This window comes from Saccostrea echinata, unplaced genomic scaffold, assembly GCF_033153115.1.
Source record: "Saccostrea echinata isolate AGI-Se365-2 ecotype Australia unplaced genomic scaffold, CSIRO_AGI_Sech_v1 ptg000004l, whole genome shotgun sequence".
Classification (NCBI taxonomy): Eukaryota; Metazoa; Mollusca; class Bivalvia; order Ostreida; family Ostreidae; genus Saccostrea; species Saccostrea echinata.
Window position 1 is genome coordinate 3325114 of NW_026889753.1, and position 27066 is coordinate 3352179.

The following is a 27066-nucleotide window of genomic DNA, read 5'->3' on the forward strand; positions in this document are numbered from 1 at the left end:
CATCTCACAATCTTCAAATGAAATTGCATATTGATGAAAATTAGAGTATTTATAAAATGCAAAATTGTTCTGACCAGCTATTTCAGGGAACATGTATGAGATTGGTGTGTAAGGCAATTTCTGCTTTACAAACAGCTTCTGCATGGTTAAGTCCATCTAAAACATCTGATTCTAACGCAAACTGTACACCATTGAATATGAACAAATGACAGTCATATTTAAATTTGTAAAACAACCATTTCTGTGCTTACTGATCTGCAATTTGCCTTGCAATTTTTATTTTTTTTACTGAACAACAACAGTCAAAAAAATAGCTACCCCCGGTAAAACTCTTACTATAAAAATTTACTTAGAGAATTGAAGACAAAAAAAAAGTTCTTCACAAATCTGACATCAAGGTGACCATACCTATTGGCATAAACCCACATTCCAACTTACATCTTCATGAAATAATGACATGACACCGGAACAAGACTAAAAGAACACAACTGGTCAAAACACAGCAAACAAAACTGAACAGGACACAAAAAGAAATAAATGAACAAGACAAAACATAACTAAGCAAAATACAATTGAGCAAAGTCAGCCTGAACAAAGAATAAAAAAAATATAACTGAACAAGACACAATTAAAAGCACAACTGAACAAAATCTGCACAAAACACATCTGAGCAACACACAACAAAACACAACTGAACAAATTGTGAACAAAACACATCTGAGCAACACACAACAAAACACAACTGAACAAAATCAATTTACAAAACTAAACAAAATATAATGTATACAAAACACAACTGAACAACAAACAACAAAAACACAACTGAACAAAACAAAATCTGAACAGGAAACAAGTAAACACAACTGAAGAAGACTTACCCCAACTCTTCCTCTGCCTTGATCTCCCTGGAGGAGAAAAAACAGATGCGAGGGAATCGTAAATCTTGGTGGTCCACGAACACTTTAACTGGAATGATGTTAGGTTCACACAGGTGGTTGATAAAACGACTAATATTTCCGTACCTCCTGGCATCTATACAGTATGTATCGCCATCCTGTAAGGGCATACAGTTGTGGTATTTAAAATGTTTTCATATCATTGAAATAGAGTTTTGACTTCTTCATACTTTATATATATTATAAAGAAATCTCTAATACAAGAAATTTCTAATATTCTTTAGTACATATGTATTAAAAAAATGGAAAAGGTAAATTAACAACTTTTTCTCAAGTTTAAATGTTTTCATTGGAAAGGTCATTTTAACCTTGAACATAATATAAAATCATAAATGCTGAAAAGCATAACTTGGTATGTGTATAATGAAAGTGACTTTTCTTTTGCATGTTTATATATTTTTTCCCCTGAAGCACATTCACTTTTCTATTATATTGTAGACATTTCAGGGGAATACACACCCTATTATCGAGATCAAAAAGATATGAATCATCCTCTCTTCCATCTGCCTCGGAGTCTGATATCAGCTCCCCAATATACCTGTAAACAGTCAAAAAGTCAATCAAGTATAGCAGATTTCCAGGTCTTTCTTTTTCTTAGAAAAGCATGCATCTTCATCTGAATCTAATTCTAGTTTTTGGTAGTAATTCCAAATGCATATATAGAAGAAAATAACTGCAATCAATTTCAATCAACAGGTATCAATTTAAACACTGGTGAAACGACTTCTGGGTAATTTTAACTGAATCAATGCTTTTGAAATCTATAGCTGTGACTACAACTACTATAAGGGTCATAGTATGTAAATGCTACATGCATACATTGGCCTCAATATCTAAATTTACCATATCAAAGTCAGTGAGTACCTAAATCAGTTCAGGCTGTTCTAGCAATGAGGACAAATAGGACATCACCTTAAGATAATCACTTTTGACCAAATTCTTCCTAATTATTCCTAACTCACAGTTATATTCACTTGGATAAATTAAAAGGCATGTATTTTTTTAGTTTTGTTTAGAGGAGATGCAAGATTTTCTTGTTAGCTCCATATAATTTCTTTTCTTTGAAAAGCTACTTACTCTCAAATGAAGAAGGACTAATACACTACTTACTTGCAGATGAAGATGCCTTTAGGAATAATACAATACTAACAGATGAAGATGCCTTAAGAATTAATAAGGTACTCACAAATGAAGGACTAATACACTACTTAATTGCAGATGAAGATGCCTTTAGAAATAATGCACTACTTACTTGCAAATGAATACAAATGAATATACTTTTAATGAAATAATACCCTTGTTAAACAAAGATAAAAATGCCTTTAGGGACTAATATACTACTTTCTCCCAGGTTAAGATGCCTTTAGGAAATTATTATACTGCTTACTCGCAGATGAAGATGCTTTTGAAATTAATAAACTACTTACTCACAGATAAAGATGCCTTTCGAAATAAATACACTATTTACTTGCAGAAGATGTCTTTAGGAATTAATATACACTACTTACTCACAGATGAAGATGTCATTAGGAATAAGGCCTTAAAAAATTCATAAATTGGTTCTCAGGCCCGCCCGCATCTTATTTAGCAATGCGCATTACCCATTTTTATCCTCAAATGAATAACATAAAATTTCTCTCATGCACTCGAATGGAACAAAAAAATCTGGAATCCCTGACTGCATTTGACCGCATTTTAGATACTCCCATCAGTAAAATGTTTGACAAACATCAAGATGATCCAGACTAGCGACCCAGTTAAGAATCGCAAATATGGCCGTCAAGTTAACAGGTTATGGTGTCATGATTAAGTTTGGTCATGATGGCATAGATTTCATTGCAAATTCATAAGGGAATTACTGTAATACTTCTATGGCACATATTGGGGGGTTTGTGAAGGTTGTTCCATGCTAGAACTCAATAATGCTATCAAAGCTGGCTCCCTCAACCTTGGAACTTGGACGTTTTCAGAAAAGCCTCTGCAAGATTTGCCAATTTCATTAAGTCTGGGTAAACCAGAGACTCATAAATTTGACACTGTTTCATAAAATAATAAGCGCTATTTACAGTGCTGAAACACTCTTAGATTAGTTGTGATACCTAAGCAATTGACCAGATGCATCACTTAAAGTGTTGGGATGTGTAAATTTAACACGTCTGGTTGTTAGGATGCCTTCGTTTCATTACACAAATCATCAGAATGTAGAAGATGCAAAAAGAGAAAGAAGGAGGAAATAAATGATATTGATTTCTACACTCAGTGTTAAAGCAATGTTGATTGCAAGTTGCTAAGTTTTGAAATTCAGAAAAAAAAAATCAAAACTGTTTTTATGAGGTAAAAAGGGGGAAAAAAGCCTTCCTCTCACATTTATTTTTGAGAAAACTGGCCTGAGAACCAAGTTATTTTTTTTTAGGCCTTAATAAACTTCTTACTCGCAGAAGGTGCTTTTACGAGTTAATACACTTCATACTCACAGATGAAGATGCCTCTAAGACAAATACACAACTTACTCATGGATGAAAATGCCTAGTTTGCTACTTACTCACAGATGAAGATGTCTTTGGAACTAATAGGCTCCTCACAGATGGAAATGCCTTTAGGAATTAATACACTACTTACTTAAAGATGAGAATGCCTTTATGAATATGATGCTACTTACTCGCAGATGAAGATGCCTTTAGGAATGTCTAGTAAAGTCTTCACTCCCCAGCCTCGGCCATCTGTCTTCACTAGCTGTAGGCGACATCTACAAAACAAAACAATTATAAAACAGATGAACATTTCAAACAAACAAGACGTTGGTAGAGCACAGTAATCAAAGGAATGAAAATATATCTCCGAAACATACCCTGGGAGACGATGTTACACTTTGTTTTATATCAATGGATAAGCCCAGAGCGAAAATGCAGGCAGGCAAGTAACTGACAACCCATAAGATTTAATTCAAAAAGAGGTACAATTAAAATATACTACTCATCAAAAATTTCATAACTGTTATAAACAATTTCAAAATCTGGAATCAAAAGAAGTCTTCTGATTTTCTAATGAGTTACTGAATTTTCTTTTGGCAAAAAAATGTTTCAAGTGGCCTTATCACACAATACTCAATACAGATGTACAGTGTATTTCTATTACATATAAAATCAAAGGAAAATATTAAATTGCTCAATGCTATTTTTTTTTCATGTGTATGTCATAAGAAATACATGTAAATGTAAGGAACTATTCCACAACTCTGGACCATAAAGGTCTCCAGAATTTCTACTGAATTCCTCAATTTTATTTGGGCAAATTTGATCCCATCTACAGTTCATATAACTGAAAAAGGGGTGGATTTGCCTTTAAATGAAAGCATATTTTTGGTATTCTAGGCACTAATACATTGTACATAAAAATAGAAGCAAATGGAGTGTATGGAACTATTCCACAACTTAATAAATGGTATCACCAGAATTTCTACTAAAATTCCACACTATTCTGTAGGCAAATTTGATCCTAACTACAACACAGTAAACTGAAGAAAGGGTGGATTTGCCATTAAAATAAAAAAAATAATCACTACAGTCAAAGAAGATAAGATAATATAGCATGATCCTGAGATGATACATTATCTGATCCAGCCATAAAATAGCAAGGGAACACAGTGTTATCCATCACTCTGTTCTGAGCATAAAGAAGAAAATTTCCTTTTCTTTTAGTAGTGACAGATTTCTTTTGAGAATACATATATTTCCTTAAGTGAAAATGCCTACAAACACTTAAAATTCTTCCCACAGAACTATAAAACTTGTCCAAAGAAGACTTGTATGTGTTGTTGTGAGGAAAAATTCCACAACTCTGGTCCATAGAGAAAACCAGAATTTCTACTGAATTCCTTTATTTCTTTTGGCAAATTTGATCCCAGATTACAGCATATGCTCTGCAAAAGGGGTGGATTTGCCTTGTACACTGGTGAAAAAATACCCAAAGTATTCTACTCAACACAATCAATAATTTGTCTTCATAGCTTATATCATATTCATTAAGCAAACATAAATCTTCCCTTCTTATTTGTCTTTTCTTTATTATTAGAATTAACTTTACAACGCAGTGTACATGAAATAACTTCTAACCAAGGTGGCTTTGTATGACATTAGTAACAAGTTAGCTAATTAGCTTCAATTAGATACTGTGTGACGCTCTGATACAAGCTCTATGAATGAAGTCGTAACTTACGTTATGCCATTTTGCACCACCCTGTTGTTACAGGTGCTCCAGCATCGACAGCCTTTGTTGCATTCAAAGATCAAAGGAGGCTCAGCCATATTAAAATCAGGCAGCAGGTGGTAATTCTACAAAGAAAAGATTGGTTTCCAATCCGATTCCATTCAACCAGACATCAACAGATCAACAAGTCATTAATAAGGTATTTTTGATGTGGTCCAAAATTTAATATATATATATAAAATGTATGAACAAATGGAATGTCAGTGTATACTTATTAATCAGCTGTAATAGTATGTTTCCACTATAATATGATTTCTCATATTCTATACTATACATTTTACATGGTAATACAGCCAATATGTTATTTTGTTATATCAGTCTCTTATATAAATATCAGTTTAAAGCAATATGAGCTGCAACTTTGACGTCAGAAATTTTTGATGCAATATTGTAATTATTTTAATGACAGAAAAAAAGGGTTTATAAACTTCTGTTGTTCATATTTGTGATGGAAGAACTATTTAGAAGCTTTGATTGAAGCAAAATTACATTATTGTCATCCTGTACAATATTGATTTCTTATATAATACTATGCATTCCATTGTACAGAAATCTTTCTTCTGAAAAAATTTAATACTTTATTTTAGTTTAATTAAGGAATAAATTTAGTCGCTACAGACCCTGAAACGTTCTACTACCCCACACGCTCGCTGCAGGAACGGTACACGCTCACTACACGGTTTGCACGAAAGGCTGCACGACTTACACAAAACACTACACAGTTTGCACGAAACGCTACACGGTTTACATGAAACGCTTTGCATGAAAGGATGCAGGGTTTACACGAAAAGCTGCACGAAACGCTTTGTACACGTTTCTCACACGCTTTGTACACGATTCTCGCACGCTTTGGCCTCGATCTGGATATTCTTTATTTAAATTATTACGGATTAATCAAAGATTAGTTAAGATTTGCAATCATTCTGATTAAGTTAAGATTAAACCTCGCTATACACCAGTACTATATTAACAGAAAAAAATACTCAATGTTCAGTTGTAATTAATTAATAGTTGTCATTGAGTATGTGACCCGCCTGGTGAATTCCTCTATATACAAACCTTTTTCATTAGACTCTAAATTACGCACTGAAAAAATATATATTTGTAATTCATAATCTTTTACAGCATGCAATGTTTTTACAATTATAGTTTGATATTAAAAAGTCGTTTTTATTACTGACAAATAAACTCAGTTATTGATTTGAAAAAAAAAAAAGATTAAATTGCGTATGCTTTCTGTAAACGGATTGATTTTCTTTGTCTTTCTTTTTTTAATTATTGGTTTATTCATTTTTTAATAGTAAATAAATAATTTCATTTGATTAAATTAGGTTCTGCTTATAATTTGCAAAGGTAGTAAGTACACTGCATCAAACAAGAACATTGTGCGTGAAAAAGAGGGGGGGGGGGGGGGGGGGGGGTAGATTACCGAGATCTTACTTCTGTACCTGGCTAAATATAACGGGCACTTGTTTCAGTAAGTATATACCATTGGAAAAAAAATATTATAGAAACAAATGCTCTTTCTGAGAAAAAAAGATATCCATATCTCCAGCGGGACCCGATACATGTAACTCATTAAATGCACTTTATTCAGAATGGTAAATATATCGTTTCATTACAGAGTTGAACTTCAAGTTATCATAAAATTTTATATGGTAGAGAAGTCGGGGAATAGGTGTTGTTATTCTTTAGTTCTCTTTTGAGGCATTGTGTTTATTAAATAAAAACAATATATCCACCACCTTGTAAAATCCTCGATTTCAAACCCCGTCTAGACAATTAAAAAAAATACACATGTATATATAATCAGTAGTTGCGGCTCTTAACAATACATTCAATATACATGTATACATGTCCAATGACCAAAAACTAAAAAATTATGCTCTAGAACTGCGTGATTAATAAAACAACTAATATATATTTATTCAGGATTTATTCTTTATAATTTTTTATTCACGAATACACTGGCAAATTAATTCACTGTTTACAGACAATTGGTTAAATTTAAGAAATAAAATCCACGGGTATTCATTTGTACCCATTAAATACTAATAAAACAATTTAATTCATGAATTATTGTCGGTTGTCATCTTAGACATGATTGACAAGAGCTAATACATGTAGCAGAACACATTTTCAGTTCCCGGCACGCGGAGCCTGTGATCGCTGTTGTAAATGACCTTGATCACAGTTGAAAGAAGAGTGTTGGAAGTGTAAAGAAGATTCAAATATATTTTTAAGGGGTGCATTGGGCATCTTTAAAAAGAAAATTATTTATAAAAACGTGTTAACAAAAACTCAAAGTTTGAGTTTTCATTTGAACACCCCCCCCACCCCCACCCCCCCCCCCACCCCTGGAAATATTTAACCTTATATTTGCCAATACATGTGAATTATGATTCCTTTATATGACAATTATTAATCAACCAAATTTATGCATAAAAAGACTATAAATGTCTCATCGTTTCAAAATTATTTGTATCAGAATCTTGTAGTATTCATTTAAGAAAATTTTGTTCGTTTATAAAGAAAAAAATTAATTGTGTTCCCCGGCCTAGAATTCCCATACTCCATATATATAGTAACACACTAAATTTTGTGTTTTATTTTTCACGCCTGCCTTATCTATCTATTATTTTGTATTAATCACCCATATGTTCTTGTAATCTCCATATACCATAATTGTAAAATGATGAAGAGATTCTAATAAATGAATGAAAAGGACAAGACCGGATTCCTGACGAATTTTCTTTAAAAAAATGTTCAGTATTGCTCCCTTTAAAAATGTATTGAATCAAATACCTTGACATTGATGTGCATATAATTAATTACTTTTAACACATTTTCTTTCCATCTTTAAGTAAAAAAAGAAAGAAAGTCAAACAAATATGAAATACATTACTGAGTAATTTTATTTTGTTGTTTCCGTATTTTTTTTCTTAAAATACCACCGGTATGATATATCCGAATAATATTAGTTACAAACAACACAGAATGACATGTTAATCCATCAATAGCCATATTTAAAATAAAATGACTTCCGAATGAATCCTACACGTTTCTCACACGATTCTTGCACGAAAGTAGCACGTTTCTCACACGGTTCTTACTTGAAAGTCGCACGTTTCTCACACGCTCGCTACACGGTTTGCATGAAACGCTTTGGAGCTTACACGAAACGCTGCACGGTTTACACGAAACGCTACACGGTTTGCACGAAACGCTGCACGATTTACACGAAACGCTGCATGGTTTACACGAAACGCTACACGGTTTGCACAAAACGAAAAGCGCACGAAAGTCACATGCTTTTTTGGGGTAGTAGCACGTTTCAGGGTCTGTACCCAATTTATACGGTATAAACTAGGTTGGGGCAGTTTACCCTTTATAAACTGCAAAGCTGTTAATAAAAAAGCGTAAATTGTTCCACACCAGTTTATTACTGTATAAACTGTGTAGCTATTAAAGTCATTCCTTATAATTTAATATTCATCCATTTAGTGTAAGAAAAATAAGATGAGTGCCCTTGAAAATGACTTCAAATTGTACAAAATTTAAATGTAACGTCAGGCGGATTGATACATTTTTGACACAAGTCATTGTGGCGTAAGCAACCCAATTTTTACGATATAAAGTAAATTTGTTATCCAATCAAATACCTTAGCTATAACCAGAATTTAATTATTTGGTCATAAATGTTTATATTACATACAGATTTATTATAATAGCATATTTTAACAGCAAAATAAAATGCTCAAAAATGCAGTTCATATTAATTTAAATGTTATGAAATCAATGGCCTTGGTATTCTTAACCATTTTCAGGTACTAAAGGTATTTTGCTTAATATATCAAATGACCTTCCACAAGAATAAGGTGAATTTGTCATATTTTGTTGTATTCCAATTTTCAACATTTTGGTGGTTGAGCCAGACAATGAAATTATGTGACCAAAGAACTACAAACATTACTAAGATAGATTAAAATAAGGGAACTGTATACTAATTTTCATTTCAATGAAATTGTATCTTTTGCCACAATAATGACATGGGATATGTAAGAGAACAGGACAATTCAAGTCTGGCAACATTATGGACCTTGTTCTATAGTGCTTCTGATTGAAAATCAGATTTCAGAAGTTTTTCACTGCGAATATCGACCTGTTTTCAACAAGAGAGAACAAAAAGTTGCCAGTGTTCTGCTCTCCTTTTCAAGATCAGTTAGCTTGGGCAGTAGAGGCTACTGAAAATCTAAGCTACCCCAACTGTAAACAATATAATATGGGCACTGGGGAGTAGTGACCACTAAAGATCTAAGTTACTCCATCTGTAAGCAATGTAATACAGGCAGGGGGTGTGGTGGCCACTTCAGATCTCAGTTACTCCAACTGTAAACAATGTAATTAGGCATTTGGGAGTAGTGACCACTAAAGATCTGTAAACAGTGTCATATAGGCACTGGGGAGTGGTGGCCACTGAAGATCTTAGTTACCCCATTTGTAAACAATACAATATAGGCAGGGGGTGTGGTGGCCACTGAATAATAATGTCATGAAACGAATTAATTTAAGCTATTATTTTCACATCAATCATATGTTCATTACAAGTAAAACACACTTCATTATTTTGATGAAAGATTTTCAGTATAAATGTCCCCATTATATGGATTACCCTGAACACAACTTTGACAATACACTTCTACATTTCAACAATCTTGTTTTGCTTAAATTAAATATTGCTTGATTAAGCTTCTGATTTGTCACATAATCCATTGGATGGATTTTGACATCCCTTATATAGATGTCTCTATTCATGAATATAATCAGATATAATATTTGGTTTACTCATTTATAATCCAAACAAGAACCGAAGATCTCATCTTAAAAACATGTATATGACCAATTCTTAAGTTTAACTTACCTTGTCATACCAGCACTTGACACTGTTTCTTCCACACACACAGTACATGGAGGAACAATCATCACTACATCTACAGCTCTGGTCAAAAGACAAAGAGAGATAAATCACACTAGGAACAGTTCAGCAACAGCCAAGAAGAACAGGGCTGTGTTCAAGATCATAGCAGCTACGATCTTGAATGGTATGCTAGCCTAGTTAGAAAAAGCATTTAATCATACAGTGCATTCAATAAAACCTAGATATCTAACCTAGCAGCTAGATTAGCTGCTACAATCTTGAATGCAGCTCAGGAAGATTTGCGGATTTGTAAGGAACTTCTGCACAACTCTGATTCATGAAGAAATCAGAATTTCGACTTCATCCCAACATTGCTCTTGGCAAAATTGATCCCAGCTAACAAAATGAAGCATTGTAGTTGGGGTGGAAATGCCACTCTTATTTTGGAGTACACATCAATAAAAGTTTTGGTATTTGGTTTGAAAATTTACAACATGTTTTGTGAAACACTGATGCCCCCATATGGCAACTCAATGCCAAGGTTAAAGTTTTTAAAAGGTAGTTCAAACTCCAAGGTCAACAGTTCAAAAATGTTGGTATCTAAAAAAAGGTCTTGTCACAAGGAATGCACATGTGAAATATGAAAGCTTTAGCACTGACAATTCAGAAAATAAGGCCAAGATTAAAGTTTTCAAAAGAATGTCATACTCCAAGGTCAAGGTCATAAGGTCAAACAATTTTGGTACCAAAGGTAAGGTCATGTCACATGAAATATATATGAAAGCTCTAGCACCAACCATTCTACAGATATAGCCACATTTACTGTTTTTGACCAAAAAAAGTCAAACTCAAAGGTCAAGGTCAACAGGTCAAAAATGTTGATACATGAAGAAAACTCTTATCACATGAAATATACATATTAAATATAAAAGCTCCAGCATTATCTGTTCAGAAGTTATGGCTAAAGTTTAAGTTAGTTAATATTTTGTAAAAGCAAGTCAAACTTCAACATCAAGAGGTGAAATATGTTGGACGGACAGACCAAAAACTATATGCCCCCCCCCCATCTTTGATTGCAGGGGGCATAAAAAGGAGTTATCCATTAAATCAGAATACTTCATAAACTTGCAAGTATAAACTGCTATGCCCACTCAACTAAGATGCTTGACAAGGGAGCATTTTTCAAAATAATTTATACAGGTGGTTTTTGAAATTAAAGAAATAAGATTAAACTATTTATATCCATTCCAAAATTAGAAAACCTGTTTAGTTTTACATCTCCTTGGTTTAATTTTGAAGTAAAAGATGCACAGTCACACACATATCTAGTTGCAAAATAAATCTGACATTCCACATCAAAAGAGGACAAGACTGATGTTTGAAGGACCCCTCACAGCTCAAAACATAGGTAATCAAAGATTACGAAGCTCACCTCGACGAACGTTATCTATAAGTAAGGCAAATTTCACATAAAATTTTTTTTACATCCCAAGATCAATATCCATGCAAGTTTGGTTTAAGTAGGACTAATAGCTTTGAAATAGACCTGCTCAAAGAACTTTAAGCTGTTTAGTAATCAAGAAAATTGTGGTGAGTTCCAACATCCAAAGCAAGTCTGGAAGTTTTCATCCTTAAATGCACCATCTATGCAAGTTAAATCATAAAAGGCCATAATATTATAAAGCTTCTCTAAAAATTACCCTGGTCACTCATCTGGAAAATGTAGGTCAGATTCAGAATCCAAAGCAAGTCTGGAAGTGTCCATCCCCAGATACATTATCCATGCTAATTTGGTTAAAATATAGCAAAAATTCGCTCATGTGGAAAATCTAGGTCAGATCCAGCATCCGAAGCAGGTTGGTTAGTGTCCATCCCTAGATGCATCATCTATGAAAGTTTGCTCCAGGTTGGGCTTATAGTTACTTGGGAACAGGACTGCTCCAAAATCTAAACCTGATCATACATGTGGAAAATCTAGCTCAGATCCAGCATCCGAAGCAAGTGTGGTAACATCCATCCCTGGATGCATCATCCATGCAAGTTTGGTCAAGGTAGGGCTTACAGTTACTTGGGAATGGACCTGCTCCAAAATCTTTAACCTAGTCAATCATCTAGAAAATCTAGCATCCGAGCAAGAGTGGTAGGGTCCATCCCTAGACGCATCATGCATGCAAGTTTGGTCCAGGTAGGGCTAATCATTACTTGGGAATGGACCTGCTCCAAAAACTTTAACCTAGTCAATCATCTAGAAAATCTAGCATCCGAGCAAGAGTGGTAGGGTCCATCCCTAGACGCATCATGCATGCAAGTTTGGTCCAGGTAGGGCTTATAGTTACTTGGGAATGGGACTTGCTCCTAAAACTTTAACCGGGACGCCGACGCTAACGCCGACGCCGGGTATAGCATAAGCTCATCTGGACTTCGTCGAGGTGAGCTAAAAATGATTAACAGTGTATTTTTGTATCATTCAATCCCTCTGAGGAACAAAAATTAAACGATAAATATGGTTTTGTTATGTTAGAATCTGTGCACAAACATTAATTCATGATGAATTCAGAAGTCTGCCCCAATTCAGACTTTTCACGTCACAAAATAGATCCCCCAGCTTACATTAGAAATATATAAATAATCTGAATTTGCTTAATTCATTTTAGCAAAATTCTCTCAAAACACTGAGAGATAAAACTGAGCATTTTTAGTAAGTGAGTGGGAATAGCCTTTACAATTTTTTTTTTATAGACCACCAAACAACTGTTAAGAAATAAGGAATGCAGAAAGTTATCACCTACCTGCAAGCTGTTGATGGTACCATTAATGTTGAGATTTGTGGTCTCCACATTTTCTGTGATGTATTGAAAGTCTGTAGGCACAGGGTCATCATCCACACCATTAATGACAGCAATAGGAATGTTCTCCCGACCTCTAGACACATCTCTACAACAAACAGGAAGAAACAGTTATAAACGCAGATAACTGACATCACACTTGACCTACTGAGCAGGAAATTTTGTACCAAACTGTAGAATTGTTTCAATTGTAATCTGTACTTCATATCATTGACAAAATAATTTTACAAATCACTGTTTCAGGTGTAGTCTGTGTTTTATATAGTTGACAACAGAATTTTACAAATCACAGTTTCAGTTTTAGTGAATGTAGTCTGTATTTTATATAGTTGACAAAAGAATTTTACAAATCACTTGGCTTACCTGTCTATCAGTTTTTCTGTACGTCCCAGTCGAGCGGCCGCAAACCCTTTCAGTTGCTTGTTTACTCTCAGTGCCAATGCTGACTGACTATTCTCATTGATACAACACTAAAATTACACAAAGTTCTAACTTCACATTCATAATTGATCACTGAAAATTACACAATGTACATGTAGTAGAGGCATTTTGTAAGGAACTATTCCACAACTCTGGATCATAAAGGTCTCCAGAATTTCTACTGAATTCCTCAATTTTATTTGGGCAAATTTGATCCCATCTCCAGTCTGAAAACTGAAGAAGGGGTGGATTTGCCTCCTAATCTCTCTGGACCAGATAATAAATCTATTAAAATGCTAGCTGCTGCAGAAAACAGAATGGAGAAAATTCATTTTAAAAGAGTGTAAGAAATTATTCAATACTTGGTCCATGAATTGTCAGAATTTATATAGTTTCTGGGTCATGCATGAGTGTTTCATATGATTACCTCGATTGGAGAATCATTTTCCTTATTTTTGGCATCAACATCTGCACCACGTGCCAAAAATAACCTGTCAATTAAAAAGAAAAAAACATTTCTCAGCTGTGCTTAAATTCTGACAACAGAATCAAAGATATCAAACACCGATGCATAATTACAATCTCTTACCAATCAAAATCTAATACTTACACTACACATTCATAATGATCCTGTCTTGCTGCTATGTGTCTGGAACAAATGAAATGTTAGATAATTGGCATCATCACCATAAACTAAAATATTAATTAATGCTATGAAAGTCAGGTTTCAGAGTACTCCTCTACTTACAGGGGTCTGTCTCCATGTTCATTTGGTGTTTCCAGATCACAGCCTGCATTCAAGAACATTTCTGCAATATCTACACTACCTGAGTAGGCAGCCCAGTGCAGACTTGTATTCTCTTCCTATAAATGAAATTTTAAAGAGCACATGTAGAATTCTTTTTTGATTGATATTTTAATAGTTTTTCTTTTTTTTTTTCCCTTAAAGTGATCTTATTTCAATGGCTGATTTTGACCATTATTTGTTCTGAAAATGAAAAGATGTGTATGTATGTGTGTGTTATACCTTGTCTTTCATGTTTGGATCTGCTCCATTCTTGATCAGATATTTAACTGCTGGAACTATCCTGTGCTCTGATGCCCAGATTATAGGAGTCCACCCTCCATCATCCTACCAAAACAAGGCAAAGGTTCAATAAATCAACAAATGGGGGGTTCCATTGAAAAAACCTCAATCTTGTTTCTTAATTTTTCAGTTGAATTCTTTATTGTGACCTTGTTGAGATAAGCAAAATTGTAAACATATGTTGGGTTTTTCTTTGGTGGAAGATAGGAATTGGATGGAGTGGGGTGACTTGACACTGACCTGCATGTTGATATCAGCCTCATCAGATTCTAACAGAACTTTCAAAACGTCAACATGACCTGCTTTAGCAGCATAATGTAAAACTGTCATGCCATCTTCAGCCTACATATCAAAAGGACAAGTATACATTAATGACACATGTGTCTTAAACATGGAATAAGAAGTTTATGATGTGCAGTCATAAATCAATGTTAGATTTAATGAAACTGTATGGTGCCTTTTTACCTTTTGTTTAACATTGGCTTTACATTTTAACAGGTACTTGACAATGGCTAGGTGGTTATATTCAGCTGCATACATCAGAGGGGTCTTCAATTCTTTGTCAGTGGCATGAATAAATGCTCCCATCTACATCAAATGAACAATGTAGTTTATTATAATGATGGTCAATTCAGTGTTCAACATTTTCGTCAAAAGAAGACCCTGTAAAAGATTACAAAGGGAGATAATCTTACCTGTATCAGAATATGAACTATAGGCAGACTCCCCGCTATACAGGCTGCATGTAGAGGAGTCTGATTTTCAAAGTCTTCCACCTTTTCATTAATGTCAAACCCCTCTCCTAAAGAATTTAGTATGTATCCAAATGATGATCAAATTTTATATAGATAAAAATATTCCAATTCAAATTTTAACATTTGAATAGAAAATACTCACCTATCATAATCATGAACTTCTCTAAGTCTCCCTCATAGGCTGGATTATATAAAAATTTGGGAAGCTTTTTCATTTTAGGTCTGAAAAAAAGATATCAAATGTACATCTTTAGATGAGCACTTATCAAAATACTGAAGGAATTTCAATGCACTTGTAAAAACTACAAATATGTCCATAGGACATGAATGCCCCGCCGAGGGTATATTAGTAATGCAACATGAAAATTTGTATTAGTGTATGAAATTTGATGAGAATATCCTGAAAAGTTTCTTTAAAATTGAAATCTAAAAAGTTGGATATAGATGATAAATTCTCACCAAATTATGTATAAGTGCAAAAGCTTACATCAATATATCTTAATTGATTTCTTTAAAACTAAACAAAATGCAAATTTAAGAAAAGCGAGGTCAAGGTCACAGGAAAGTTCAAGGTCAAACATTTTTGATGCAGTTGAATAGTTCTCACATATATGTATCAGCATATTTAGTTTGATAAAAATATTTTGAATGGTTTCTTCAAAACTGAGTTAAACACAAATTTATAAAAGTGTGGTCAAGGCCAACTGAAAGGTCAAGGTCAAAAATGTTGATGCAGGTGAATTGCTTACATCAGTATGTATCAGCATATGAAGTTTGACACTAATTTAAGAAAAGTAAGGTAGAGGTCAAAGGAAAGGCCAAGGTCAAAAATGTTGATGCAGTTGAATAGCTCTTATCAGTATGTATCAACATATGAAGTTTGATTACACTATCTTGAATGGTATCTTTAAAACTGAGCTAAACACTAATTTAGGAAAAGTGAAGTCAAGGTCAAAGGAAAGGTCAAGGTCAAAAAATGTTGATGCAGTTGCATAGCTCTCATCAATATCTATCAGCATATGAAGTTCGATGAAAATATCTTGGATAGTTTCTTTGAAAATGAGCTTTGAACTGAGCTAAACACAAAGCGCGGCGGAAGGATAGACAGAAGGACAGAAGGATAGAAGATGGACATAACAAACACTATATACCCCAGCCATTTTCATGGCGGGCATAGTAATACCTCTCTTCTGACATGGACTGCAGAACTTTTTCTAGAGCTGTCTTGTCTGGTCCCATGGGAAGTCCACCTGATATAAAAATCTCTATAATGACTACATTGTGATATTAGACAAACAGTCCAAATTTCACATCAAAATTTAAAGCTATCTAGTATCTTTACCCATTATTTTTTTTATGGTACAGTATATTCTCTGTATATGGTATTACCATTGGAGATGGTCTTGTCCTGTGTCTTGTGGGAAGCTGTTACCACGTCTTCTGTGGGGTCCTTATCCACTTTCGTAAAATTTCTATAGGTATTGGAATGAATACCCATCTTGGCTCTTGAAACTCTGCAAAAAAAGAGATAAAATATCAAAACTCTCTTCCCTTCCACCAATTCATTCTGAACCAAAGCCAATGATGCATGTCAAATTACATCCTCACAATGTCAAGGTTTTCTGATATCGTTCCACTTCACAAACCCTTGACAGGAATGATATCAGAAAAACCTTGACATTGTGAAGATGTAATCATGTCAAGGGTTTGTGAAGTGGAACAAAATTAAAAATCTTGACATTGTGAAGATGGTCAAATTAATATAATAAGTAAATTGATTAGCACCATTTAACATATGGCTATAAACTTAAGTACATACATGTAAATGATAGGAATCTCATTCTCAATCAAACTATAGCTTACTGAGGCTTGTTGTATTTTTCCTCAAAGTTGGTCATACTGCGGGGTTCATCCATCTGTAGTGAGACCTCATACTGCTCAGACTCCTCCCCACAGTGAGGACAGAAGTACCGCCCATTCCTCAGGACCTGACACTGTTTGTGGAACTGGTGGATGGGGTACTTCATCCCACTGCTACCCTCAGGAACCTTTCTACACTGGGCAAAACTCCCCTACAAAAAATCACCAACATGTAACACTGGCAAAACCCCTACAAAAATCACTTCATGTAACACTGGGCAAAATTCCCCAACAAGAATCACTAACATGTAAGACTTGGAAATTCTACTGATATTTGAGGTACTTTTGTAACCTTGTCAAGCTGAAACACAAGCCATTTTCCTCTGTCTATGTATATGAGGCTGATATGAAATAATAAATCATATAAATTTAACTTAATTTCAAAATAAAATTCATTTCTTTTACTTGAACCACAGACTTTCAACTAAAGTTATAAAGAAAATTTAGTTTTTTTTTCTTTTTTTCCAATAAATCTTATCAGCAAACAGCTTTGATCATGATTACAATAAGGAACATCTACAGATTTACTTCAGCTTATAAAGTGTAACACTGCACCTACTTGTGTACAGAAATGACCACATCCTGGACAGCACTGATGAAGCTTTAGTCGTTTACGATGAGCCTCACAAATAGCCATAAATGGAATCTTTACACCTGGTCTAACCAGCTGAGAATTCGTTACTTTATTGCAACAGCCCATGACCTAGGAAAAACAATGTACCTGTACATATTACACTTCAATTTCTTGAAATTGGCCAACATATAAAAGAGTAGAGTTGCCATAGCAGCACCCATAATGAAAAAAAATTGATAGTAATTGTTATCTCACCTTGCCATCTACAGAATCCAGTGCCTGACAATATGTGACACTAGATCCCAACTTCTTAAAACAAGCACCATTAATTTTACAGCAACACAGAGGGATCACATCCTTGTCTGGTGGAATAGGACCAGGAGGGGCCTACAATCACAGACTACTTATTTAGTGTGCATTCATTAACTATCCAATGAGAGGTCTCTAATGGTCTGAACTAAACACAGCTAAACTGAACCATTCTGAAATAATACAATTCTATTTTTAGTAATAGTGGCAACATTACAATTACTTCTACAATGAGTTATGAATCTCTATGTCTCATTGTAAATAAGTACCAAATTTCATTTGAGTTGTAGAGAGATTGTCAAAAGAGAACCTTTTCCAAGTAATTTCCAGATTGGTCTACATTTAGTTAAACAGATGTAATGTTTCAGTTCGTTGATCATGATAAAAATTCAAAACAAAGATAATGTTTCTTATTGTGGCTACATCTGTGCCATATCTAATACAACTTCGACAAAAATGAGGTCATACTTTGATTACAGTCAGCTTATTGCTAGTAAAACTGCTAGTGGTCTTTAGAAAATATACAATACTGTTCATCACCAAAATAATATGATATTGTTTAAAATTATATTTCTCCTAAAGGGTCATAGGCACACTTGCAATCAAAATTCACATTTTGGTAATTTTCAGATAAAAGAAGTTTCTAAATATGCTTTCACAATATATTAGTCTGAATTGTTCTCAAAACATGCAAGTCTTGAATTTCTACCTAAATTTTTTAAGGATATAAACTTTAAATCTGTGTCGTTAACCCTCCAATATGCTGTCTGCATTTGTAATGTTTCATTCAACTCATCAGAAAATGGCTGTACTTTAATCTTGTTTCTTGGATCAATGGCCATACAATCAAATAGTTACTTATATACGACATAATTCTAAGAAGTTCATTTTATGATAGTTTCAATATGAGCAATGGTTCTTGCAAAGGTAGATCTTCAGAAGTAACAAAAAAACCAAGAAATCATTGATGGAATTGATAGAAATGGGGGAATTTGAAGGTCTAGGTCACAAGATGTGAACCACAGAGTCAATAAAATGGACTTTGGAAGTTATCTATGTAAACCATGCTTCCACCTCTTAGAGTTCAAAAAATATTTCACATTGTTGCACATAAAGAAAGCAATGGCCTGGAATCCATTCTCTGGCTGAAAGGTATACACTACATCTGTACAAATAACAAGTTAGACCAAAGTCCCTTCCACTGTGCTTAAAACAGACTTAGTGTCCGATACAATGTTATGTCAAAGATTATCTTTATAGGTCTTAACTCTCATACTGATATTCTACAATGTGCCAAGTTTGACAAAATCAGTTAAACCATACAGTAGTCTATGAGGTAGCAATGACAATCTGAAAGTTATGTATACAGTTTAAAGAAAGATGGAAGAAGGGGGATAAGATAAATTGTGTTGGAATCCTTATGCTTTTAGACTTTAAATTACATACTGATAACAAACTGAAAATTCTTTAAATACTGAAAATCATTTGTCTACAAGTAAAATACACAATAGTCATGCTAAACACAACAGCAAATTTACAACATACATTTATCCTAAAAAATTATACCAAGGAACATTTTTTGTAGATCTACTGAATTTTATTTAAACAATTATACAATTTTGATTTAATCTCTGTGGGCATTGCAATGGAATTTATCACCAAAATAGTCCCTCACCCATTTCCTTGTACACAGTCATGCTTGTAGATGGTACTTATCTTTTATTTACCATTTTTGAAATAAAGGTTATGGATAGATGATTATTCATGCATGTTTTTAGAAACTTTACACATATATTCTCTTAAAACCAATTGCAAACATGGTGGTATATTTTTCTGAATTTTAAAAATATTGGGTTTAAAACTAAGTATAAAAAAAAATAACTTTAACACCACATGTAGAAGATTATCTAACTTATTTTCAGTAATCTAAAATTCTGTTTTATGGTGGAATAAAGAAGTAACTTGGTAACCAAGATAAAGCATATAATCACTGAAAATACAGTGAAACTATAAACTTAACCATGCCAACTTAAATTATCTGCCATGCTTAACAAACTGAAACAGATATAAAAGTGAACAAAAATTCATGTTCTGCATGTCAAAACTAATTTCATTTCTGAATTGAGTGTTCGATCATCTTTTTGATCAAACAAAATTCAGTCTTAGGAAAAAAAACCCAAAACATATACATGTACATGTATGTCATTTTACATGAACAGTTTGTATTTTACTCCAATTCTTCCATTAACTCTCCAAGTAACTTATGAAATACATTAACTGAAAGTGTCCATTAAACAGCTATAACTTGTTTTTTTTTTAGGATTGTCTATTCATTTAACAAACCAGTCAAATAAGAGGCAAGCTGTGGATAGAAAATAAAATGAGACAACTGCTGCAGCCACCAAATAAACCAAAAATAAAAAGCTACACACTAATCACAATATTTATAGAATATGTAGCTATTGTTGATACATCAAAAACTTACATGGACATATTTAATCCCGACAAATGTTGCATTACCATGATTACGAAGCTAAGAAAAACAAATCTAAGGTTTCAGAATCATCAACAAGAAATATGTTTCAATCCCCCCAAAATAAACCAAGTTTATGAAAGACAATTCACTATATAACATTTAAAACACAACAATAGTAGTAAAGTTTAACCGCAATCCCTAAACCTTCAATTCAAATAAAAATTCTTAAACAGTTTGGACTTTGTTTAAAGGGTTAAAATACATGTACATGGTTTATATTTTGAAATCTTTGGGGGGAAAAGAAAGCAGATTACTTACTGAAGAAACAGACATAGAGTCCTCGCTGCCATCCTCTTCTGGGGTTTTTGGGGGCGTGACTGGATAACTCAGACTGCTGGGTGAAGGCGAGACAGACCGGTCATCCTCTATCACCTCCAGGTCTCTTTTGTCCACCGCATCAAGTTTATTAGATAGGTTATTTATCACAGAAGGTTTTTCGCCATACAACTGATTACTATACACAGAAATGGGATTGGAACTGGATGGAGAACTGTTGATGGGTTTGGAGATAGGAACTGCTGCTAGTCCAGCAACAGTTGAAGTGATTAAGTGGGGCCTTACAGTGGTCCCCAGTGCCAAGGTAGAATGTGGCACAAAACCACTGTGAACATTTTGCATCAAAATGTACCTTGGAGGGGAACCCCCCAATTTGTTTGTTGGATTTAACTTTGGGTCTGGAACAGATAAAATGATCTTCTGACCTGCTGACCCTGAGGTAGGTATTGGAACAGCATTCACCATCTGCCCACTATTATTAACAGGAACCAAGAGCAACGGAGCATGTCCAGTTGCGACAAAGTTCCCCTTCGTAAAAGTGGGCAGTCTTACATTCTGAGAGCCTGGTGAAATTGCAGTTGGAGCATTAATATTTGAAACGACATTTGTGAAGTTCTGCGGTAACAATGATGATGATACGACAGTTGTTGCTGCTTTTGGAGATGAGGATGCTGAAGATGTGGAAATAAAATGTAAAGTAGAAGTATTATGAACTGAAGTAATAATGCCACCAGTTTTCTGGGGAGTGAGCAGGGACTGGTAGCCAATAGGGGCCGCTACTGAAGGACTTGCTGACACTATTGTTATAGTTTCCTCTTTCCTTTTCTTCTTATTTCCTGAAATGAAAATGTTTTGCTGAACACTGACTTCCTTCTTCAATCATCCCTAATCTCTCCTATGTTTTAACAGCTGATCTTACCTGTATTGGTATCAGCTTCTTTCTTATCTTTTGTTTCTATATCATCTTCTTCATCATCCAGGTCATCTAAAAAAAAAATCATCCTTTATCTGTATGTCATGAATAATTATAACGTAAGTCATTATTTTGTGGGGAAAAAAATGCTTCATGACAATTTTACCTTCCTTTTTCCTTTTCCTTAATCCAGATCTTCTGTCTTTTATCCCAGTGAACCGATCCTCTTTATTCTGAGAAAAAATTGCAATATAGAGCACTATAAATTTAAAGCAACTTGCATCTTCAAAAGGCTAAATGCAAATACGACACTTTTTGTGTAAACTTTGCATGCCATATAGCAAATGCATACTACCATATTAAACATTACAAAATATGCAACATCTGTCAACTACTTTAGAGATAGACATGACAGTGGCATAAACCAATGAATTCATTCCAGAGAAATTTAACATGAAACCTACCTGAGGTCCTATTTGACTAGAATTCTGATCACAGCGATTCAGGAATGAATCAAGTGAAGTCTGTGCTTTGGATTTTTCTTGTACAGAATTTGACATGCTTTTATTTCTGGTGCTACCAAGAGTATTTTTTCCTTTCGGAGTAATTTTTGGGGATTTCATGATGTCCCATGCCGATCTTTTAGCACCATTTCCAGGACTACACTGCTTGCTGTTGGTTAAACTCTTAGCACTTCCTACATGACCTAACTTTTCTTCACAACTGACACTCTTCGAGTCCTCGTCTTCTTTTTCATCTTTCACACTACTGGTATCTCCATCTTTCTTTTTGTTGCCGAATTTTTTCTTGATCTCACTAGGAAGTTTATAAGCTCCCATTTTCCTTCTTTTCTTTGATCTTTTCTTGATCTTCCCAAACGCATCCTTTTCAAGTAGAGAAGAGTCTGAGAGATTACCCTCACTTTTCTCTGCAACATCTGTTTTGATCTTCGGTTGAGAATTTATTGGCAGAGAGGCCCTAGATTTTTTCACAGTTTGCTTAATGCCACCATTTTCAACATCGTCTTTAGCAATTGGTAGAACAGTGTGAACCTTATCATGTTTAATGTCATGTTTTACATTAGAAATTTTACTAATTTTCTCTAAAAATTTACTATCTACAGTAATAGCATTATTAAATTGGGGTAAATTTAATTTCACATTTTCTCCAGATGAACTTGAAGACTTGATTGCAAGTGCTGATGGGAGAATATTTTTAGCTGAGGGACCTGATTTTCTTGCTTTAGGGGTTGATTTATTTTTGAAAGCAGAGGAGGAGCTCTTATTGCTTGTTCCACTATCAGTGGAATCCATGGATCTCTCTTCAGAGCTTCGGGAGATTTTCTCCTGAGCCAATGGAAGAGGTACTTTCTCTGGTTTAATGTCCTCCGACTTCTCTTGTGTAGGGACAGGTGTGCCGCTCCTTGAGACCTCTGGAGTCGGAGTACTAATGTCACTTAAAGGGGTACTATCTCTTGAAGTATTCGGCTCCTTCTGTTCTTTTGCTTCCTTTACATCATTTGATTCCATGCTTGGGGTAGCAGCATTTGCATCATTTGGAACTTCAGACACAGAACCATTCATTGCAGATCTATCATCAGTTTTAACTTCAGATTCATCATGGTCATTGTCATATTTCTCTTCTTCGTCACTGTGAAAACCATTAGAAATGGGATTTTCTAATGGGCCATTGGCAAGTTTTTCATTTTTAGACTTAAGATCAGAAATGTCTTCACTACAGACTTCTACCAGCTTTCCTTTTATACATGGTGGTTCAGGGTCTTCTGCAGCAACTCCATTCTCAACTTCCCCTTCAGCAACAGTGGCAGCCATTTTGTATCACACTCCTGCACTCACCATTACCACCTCTGGAAAACAGGATTATTGATCAATACTTTCCTGTTTACCATTAGCCAATTACACTGAAATGTTATTAATCTTGGCATACAATGTATATATATATATGTACAGGTCTGTTAAAGTTCAGCATAAAACACCTTATGACTTTATACCTATCACATTAAAAATCTCACAATTCAAGGTTCCCATAAGTGATTAACATTTCCTTCACATGCCATATGCTTCTAAGACAATACCAAAGAATTCATACTTTCAAAAGGGGATACATAAGTTTTCTTCAACAAAAGACTAATTTATATTCAAAGGATGCTCTGTACTATGTTCAGTTTACATGGTTTATAGTTCAAAGCTATAATCTGCTCTAGATGTCTACTTTTGTAATATCCTGTAACTGTATACTTACAATTAAAGGTTAACTATAGTAGTCTGATAACTACTCTTTGTCCTTGTAAAAGTGTGATATGTACCTCACAACAACCCAACATACACCAACCAAACACTTATGTGCACATTATGTCTTTACATTCTAATTCAGCATTCAACAAACATTCAGAAAAAAATGTATACATATATTTATATCAATCACTCAAATGCATGGAAACCACAAGGGCAATCAAGGAAACTCTGTATGCAAAATTCTTGAGAATTTTTTTTTCCTTCTAGCTGAGACTATGAATGTACAGACATTTAATAGCAGTGACCTACATTCTTGCAGGCCTGTTTAACCCATAGCCATGCTCCAATGATTGTACAGAGATAGACTATTTCATAATGGGCATACTAGATCCATAGTCAACCAAAAGAGACTTCAGGCTACATGTACAAGGATGTAAACTGAATTTGCACATACATGTATTAACACAGACCCTCAACAATATAAACACTGCATCTTCCCTTAACAACAGTGCAAGTTAGATGTGAACTGAAAAAAAATCTATTGTACAATCTATGCTGTTTCCATATGAGAGGTGTATACATGAAAAATTATTTCATCTTGAGTAACTACTGATAACATGAAACCTTTTTTAAAAAAAAAAAAAATTCATTCTACTGTCACTGTAGGGTTTGGAATGCTAATGATCTTTCTATGCTGTTTATAATCTTGCAGGATGTGCACAAAAAATAGTTTCCTTGTTATCTTTTATCTGGACCCTGACAGTACACAAAAGAATTTCTCTTAAAATTTTTACACTGAGTGCACAGTGCACTTATAGTTAGAACTTAACTTGGATGCCTGCAGAACTGATGAATTCTTATTCATCATATTCTTGTGGATGTAAATACGTGTAATGTTAGATTTCACTCTATCCCTTGCCCACAAATACGACCAATCTGAGGTCACCTAGAAGTTTAGTAATGAATCTGTTTTCAAAAGTATCAAAACGTTTCAGAAAATAAGTGGAATACAATCTTTTCATTAAAAAATTAAATGAACATTTTCCACAAACTTTAATTGCTGGTAAAAATGATACTCAGAATGTAATAATGTCATGTACGTACTGATTCTAGCAAAATTGTATGCACCATAACAACGAACCAGAGTACAATTTTTATCTAATAATATAGTTTACATTTTACTAATGTGGCTAAAATTTGTTCTTTATTTAAAACATTTCAGTGGGTTTTCTGCATACAGTCTTTTGTATTAAATATTAGACCATACATAAGGTGTGAGAGGCAATTAATTTCGGCACGTCTTTTTTTTTTTTTGTTCATATATTTTCCGTTCATTTCCTGGTTAATATTCAGCTGAACACTTTCAAAATGTTACTATATCAGGGTTGTCCCTAAGAATTAAAATAGCAGGGGACATTTAAAAAGTAGAAGGGGGTCTGGGATTCCTCCATTAACAGGGTGATCAGGAAGAATACCAGAGTAACCAGGGGGGAGGGGGGGATTATGTCATTATAGGAGGGGAAATTCCCCACCACCATGGTCTTAGAGACAACCCTAATTACACAAATATTCAAATTTTCTTCCAATACTAAACAAAAATATTATTATTCTGTGTCTGTATGTGGTGCAAAATTTTGAAAGATTTCATTCAACAATACTTTGGCATTTCTATCCAAACTTGATTACCATATCTAAAAATTGATCATGTGACCTTATTCCTAAACATAGAAGATGTTGTATCTATGAAACACATACATTATTTTACGAAATCTTTTAATGCTCATTTAAAAACAGTTTTGTAGAGTTTACCCAATTTTTCGCGTTTATGTTTCAGGTAAAGTATGATGGACACAAACATTTTCACATGTTTCATTTTACTAGAGAGCCTCTATTTGATACAGGACACATATCTTATAAATTGTACAAGATTTCATGCTCAAAATTTGAACAATACATTTACAGTCTCAATCAAACTTAAAATATCTACTGTTCTAAGTATACAAAATTTATGATTCATAATGCAAATGATCATTTCAGTGGAAATCTCCTTGATTACATGTACATGTATAACAATGGGTTGACCCTAAGCTGTCTTCCAAAAACATGGGTTATACTTCCAATACATTTAAATTGATCACCGACTTTTTCTATTTTCAAATAATGATAAAAGGGATGTGCAAAATTATATCAATGTGTGTACATATAATTTTTTTCCAAGACAAATATGAATGCCCATGCTCGGTGTCAAAGCTTGAACATGCATACCGGTACATGTGCATATAACTGCTCAAATTTAGCCGAGTCATATTATAGGCCTATCCTGCATACAAAGTCAGCATTTTTTGTTATACTATAAAATAAAAGTCATCTGAATGACCTTTCTTACAAAACGTCATATATCTATACAGACATAATAAAACTACATTTGTTTAATTACTTCAAATACTTAGTGTAAATCTTAGGGGGAAAAAAGTTCACAAATCTTTAAATTTTCTGTTGAAAAATTAAAAGGATCTGACAAAACAATATTTCAGAGATTGAATATAAAATTTTACAGGACCAGGCCATATTATCAACTCCACCTAAAGAGTAGAACCTCACTGAATTTTCTGATCCATGTGCTCATGGACAAGGATTTATTTCGATCTACATTCAGTCAGTCAAATAATTATCAAGATGGACAGCAAAATCTGTTCTTCATCCCTTAGCACAATAGTGACCAATTTCATCAGTCAGTTTTATTTACTAGCATTGGAGAGAATACATAGAATAGCTTACTATAATTAACCTAAAATATGTCACTAATTCTGACATAAACATGATAATTAGACACAGCCTCCCTCTATATGATCTAGACTACAATTTACAAAACTTCATAATAAAATTTCACAACAATATGTAGTTTTATGTCCTCTGCATGCCAGAACCTATTTCTTTTATTGCTGTATCAAATTTTAGGAGAGGTGCCAAATTTAGAACAAAAGTACTATAACTCATACCAATGCAGTTAGAGAAATTTATCTCTAACCAAACCA

The 27066-nt window shown here is 34.0% G+C and overlaps 1 protein-coding gene across 2 annotated transcripts in view; it reads right to left on the bottom strand.

The window, feature by feature from the left end:
• Nucleotides 1–27066, bottom strand: part of LOC133179015 (uncharacterized) — a 43120-nt gene that overhangs the window by 13028 nt on the left and 3026 nt on the right. Inside the window, exons 2-26 of one of the 2 annotated variants that reach the window (XM_061313691.1) lie at nt 22241–23643; nt 21943–22009; nt 21783–21848; nt 20846–21699; nt 20537–20584; nt 17998–18129; nt 17728–17871; nt 17112–17320; nt 16638–16762; nt 16432–16498; nt 15391–15470; nt 15189–15295; nt 14959–15081; nt 14734–14835; nt 14434–14538; nt 14155–14270; nt 14017–14055; nt 13834–13897; nt 13350–13456; nt 12930–13074; nt 10144–10221; nt 5172–5287; nt 3616–3702; nt 1416–1494; nt 879–1054 (exon numbers count right to left, since the gene is read on the bottom strand). In XM_061313691.1, the coding sequence (XP_061169675.1) occupies nt 879–1054; nt 1416–1494; nt 3616–3702; nt 5172–5287; nt 10144–10221; nt 12930–13074; nt 13350–13456; nt 13834–13897; nt 14017–14055; nt 14155–14270; nt 14434–14538; nt 14734–14835; nt 14959–15081; nt 15189–15295; nt 15391–15470; nt 16432–16498; nt 16638–16762; nt 17112–17320; nt 17728–17871; nt 17998–18129; nt 20537–20584; nt 20846–21699; nt 21783–21848; nt 21943–22009; nt 22241–23608 (4604 nt within the window). In that variant the 5' untranslated portion in view covers nt 23609–23643. The remainder of the gene's footprint in view (nt 1–878; nt 1055–1415; nt 1495–3615; nt 3703–5171; nt 5288–10143; nt 10222–12929; nt 13075–13349; nt 13457–13833; nt 13898–14016; nt 14056–14154; nt 14271–14433; nt 14539–14733; nt 14836–14958; nt 15082–15188; nt 15296–15390; nt 15471–16431; nt 16499–16637; nt 16763–17111; nt 17321–17727; nt 17872–17997; nt 18130–20536; nt 20585–20845; nt 21700–21782; nt 21849–21942; nt 22010–22240; nt 23644–27066) is intronic. The other variant, XM_061313692.1, reaches the window with a different exon arrangement.